Source organism: Otolemur garnettii, unplaced genomic scaffold, assembly GCF_000181295.1.
Source record: "Otolemur garnettii isolate 467f Iridium unplaced genomic scaffold, OtoGar3 scaffold00071, whole genome shotgun sequence".
Lineage (NCBI taxonomy): Eukaryota > Metazoa > Chordata > Mammalia > Primates > Galagidae > Otolemur > Otolemur garnettii.
The window spans coordinates 1,328,492-1,331,632 of NW_003852466.1; the positions used below are offsets into that span (position 1 = coordinate 1,328,492).

At 40.0% G+C, this 3,141-nt stretch overlaps 1 protein-coding gene across 1 annotated transcript; it reads left to right on the forward strand.

Moving 5' to 3' along the window:
• Positions 1-1,483: 1,483 nt before the first annotated feature.
• Positions 1,484-2,494, forward strand: LOC100947156 (olfactory receptor 7D2). The gene has a single exon (XM_003793670.2). The coding sequence runs from the start codon at positions 1,484-1,486 to the stop codon at positions 2,420-2,422; it is 939 nt and encodes a 312-aa protein (XP_003793718.1). The 3' UTR covers positions 2,423-2,494.
• Positions 2,495-3,141: the final 647 nt, after the last annotated feature.

Below are 3,141 nucleotides of genomic sequence, written 5' to 3' on the forward strand. Positions count from 1 at the left end.
GATTGATGGAAAATTGCAAAAACAATACATATAGTGCCCATGTATATTCTTACCCTAGTTCCCAAACATCAACATTTTACCACATTTAACACTCTTTAAAATCCCCTTTTCTTCCTTCATTTATGCCTTCTCCTTTTCCTTTTCTCTGTTTCTGTCTGTCTCTATAATTTTTTCCCTCTTCACCTCTACAAATTCATCTTTCCTAAAAACATGAACACTCTTTCACAAAACTACAGCACAATTCATCACAATCAAGAAAATAGCACTGATTTAACATCAGGCTATTAAATCTATGGGGCTCATTCTTATTTCAGTAATTATACCAATAATGTCATATAGAGCCAGAGAGAACCCCAGATCACATAGCACCTTTGGTTGCCACGTATTTTTAGAATCTTTAAATCTGGACTGTTTCCTGGGCTTTCTTTGTATTTTATGGCATTGACATTTTTGCAGGCTGCAAGTTAGAATTTTTTTATACTGTATAGAAAACACAGGGTTAGTAACAGCCACTGTTTACTCAGCACTTTTTATATGCAATCTCATGACAGTCATGGCAAGCAGAATTCATGTCTATTTTATTCCTAGTGGGGGCAGGTAGGAACCTGAAGCTCAGGGAAACACAGAACATTGCTGAAGCTGGCATTAGAATTCCAGGCTACTAACTCCAAAGTCTGCTCTGAACCATCATACATGGATTATACTATCCCTTAAATGTATCTTTTCAAATCCTAGTTTCCCCAAACAAAAAGCCTAATCACATCTTTTGTAGACAAAGACCTGTTATTTACCTAAAATGTTTAACCACTTCCTATAAAGTTTTTGTCTGAGAGAAAATGGCAGCATTACTATTTATAGTTATACTGTGAATTAACCTTCAACTATTTGGATAGCACAAGTTATATTTTGTGTAAAACATCCCTCAAGCTTGGTTTGGCTGATGTTCCCTACTCTTCAGATTGAAGTTCTGCCTTTTTAGCAGGAATCCCACAGAAGGGAAGTTTTCTCCTTTTCAGTGAATCCTACAAGAAAAAACATCATATTGATTTGCTTTTTGTTCCACTTCTGAAGCTCCTTGCCCATCTAACAGGGTTGTCACCATAATGGTTACTTCAGGTAGACAGCTGGGGCTGAGCAGGGTGGCACATTCCTGTAATCCCAGCATGTGGTGAGGCTGAGGTGGGAAGATTGCTTGAGGCCAAGCATTTGAGACTGCAGTGAGATAGGATCATGCTTCTGCACTCCAGCCTGGGTGAGAGTAAAACTTGGGGAAAAAAATAATATGAGTAGTTGGAATGATGGACTTCATTTCTTTTTTGAAATTCATTATAGAGTGAGAGGAGCTTCAACATTTAGAAAAAAATAACTCACTTCACAAATAACTTGAGTAAAAAGCATAGTCAACATTTCTATTGGTGAATGATGCCTGTTTGATGCTAACAGATGTTGCTCTTTTTACTTCTTTTATAGACACATCAGCTCCATGGAAGTGGGAAACCAAACAGGAATCACAGAATTCATCCTCTTGGGGTTCTCCGAAGACCCAGAGCTGCAGCCCATTCTCCTCGGGCTGTTCCTGTCCATGTACTTGGTCACAGTGCTTGGGAACCTGCTCATCCTCCTGGCCATCTGCTCTGATTCCCACCTGCACACCCCCATGTACTTCTTCCTCTCCAACCTGTCCTTTATTGATGTCTGTTTTAGCACCAGCATAATCCCCAAGATGCTGGTGAACATCCAGACAGAGAACAAAGCCATCTCCTACACGGACTGCCTTACTCAGGTGTATTTTACCATGTTTTTCCCCATCCTGGATACTCTACTCCTGACTGTGATGGCTTATGACCGGTTTGTGGCCATCTGTCACCCCCTGCACTACATGGTCATCATGAACCCACACCTCTGCGTCCTGCTGGTTCTTGTCACTTGGTTCATTGGTGTCATGACATCCCTTCTCCATATATCACTAATGACCCGTCTGACCTTCTGTAAAGATTTTGACATTCCACATTTTTTCTGTGAGCTGACACAGATCCTCAAGTTGGCCTGCTCTGATACCTCCCTCCACAGTGCATTGATATATTTTATGACTGGTGTGCTGGGTGTTTTCCCCCTTCTTGGAATCCTTTTCTCTTACTCACGAATTGCTTCATCCATAAGGAAGATGTCCTCACCTGGGGGAAAGCAGAAAGCATTTTCCACCTGTGGCTCTCACCTCTCTGTTGTTTCTTTATTCTATGGAACAGGCATTGGGGTCTATTTCACTTCTGCAGTGACTGACTCCTCCCAGAAAATCTCAGTGGCCTCCATGATGTACACAGTGGTCACCCCTTTGCTGAACCCCTTCATCTATAGCCTAAGGAACAAAAACATGAAAGGTGCCCTGGGAAGAATCCTCAGCAAAGCAGCGTCTTGTCTGTGATGTAGCTATTGGCCCCAGAACAAAGAAGTTTTGGGATCACCAAATGACACAAAAAACAAACAAACAAACAAAACCCCCTTTTTATTCTGTGATTCTTACTCTTGTTCTTTCACCCAGTCCTGAAGGATCTATGACTTTGCTCTTTCCTAGTTTTTATACAGTGTTTAGTCACTATTCTTCCTATACTTTCTTTGATGACTTGCCTGCCCTCTCTATTGTCCAACGATACTGCTTTTAGTCATCTTTCTCACTTCCACACTGGTGAGCTTTGAACCTGGGTTTGTAGCATTCACTATAACTTTTTAATCTCAATTGGTGGCACATAGTTCTTACACTAATTTATTTCTCTATTTTTGTGTTGGTTGTATGAATCATCAACAGTGTTTCTTTCTTTCTTTCTTTCTTTTTTTTTTTGGAGCCTTTCCACCGGGATCATAAATTGCATTTATTACCATTATTATATACTTTCATTTTCTTTTTTTTTATTAAATGATAGCTGTATACATTAATGCAAACATGGGGTACAGTGTAGTGTTTTCATATACATTTTGAAATACTTTCATCAAGCTGGTTCACATAAATTTCATGTCATTTGTATAGTCATTGTGTCAAAACATTTACATTCTAGTTCTAGAAAAGATCACTTGTACCCTTGTTAGACAGAAACATAGGTGATCTTTCAGGCTACCCTCCCACCACCCAGCCACCCTTCTCCCCTC

Bases quoted from the DNA above. Each gene is read 5' to 3' on its own strand.
- LOC100947156 (XM_003793670.2), top strand. From the start codon at position 1,484: ATGGAAGTGGGAAACCAAACAGGAATCACAGAATTCATCCTCTTGGGG.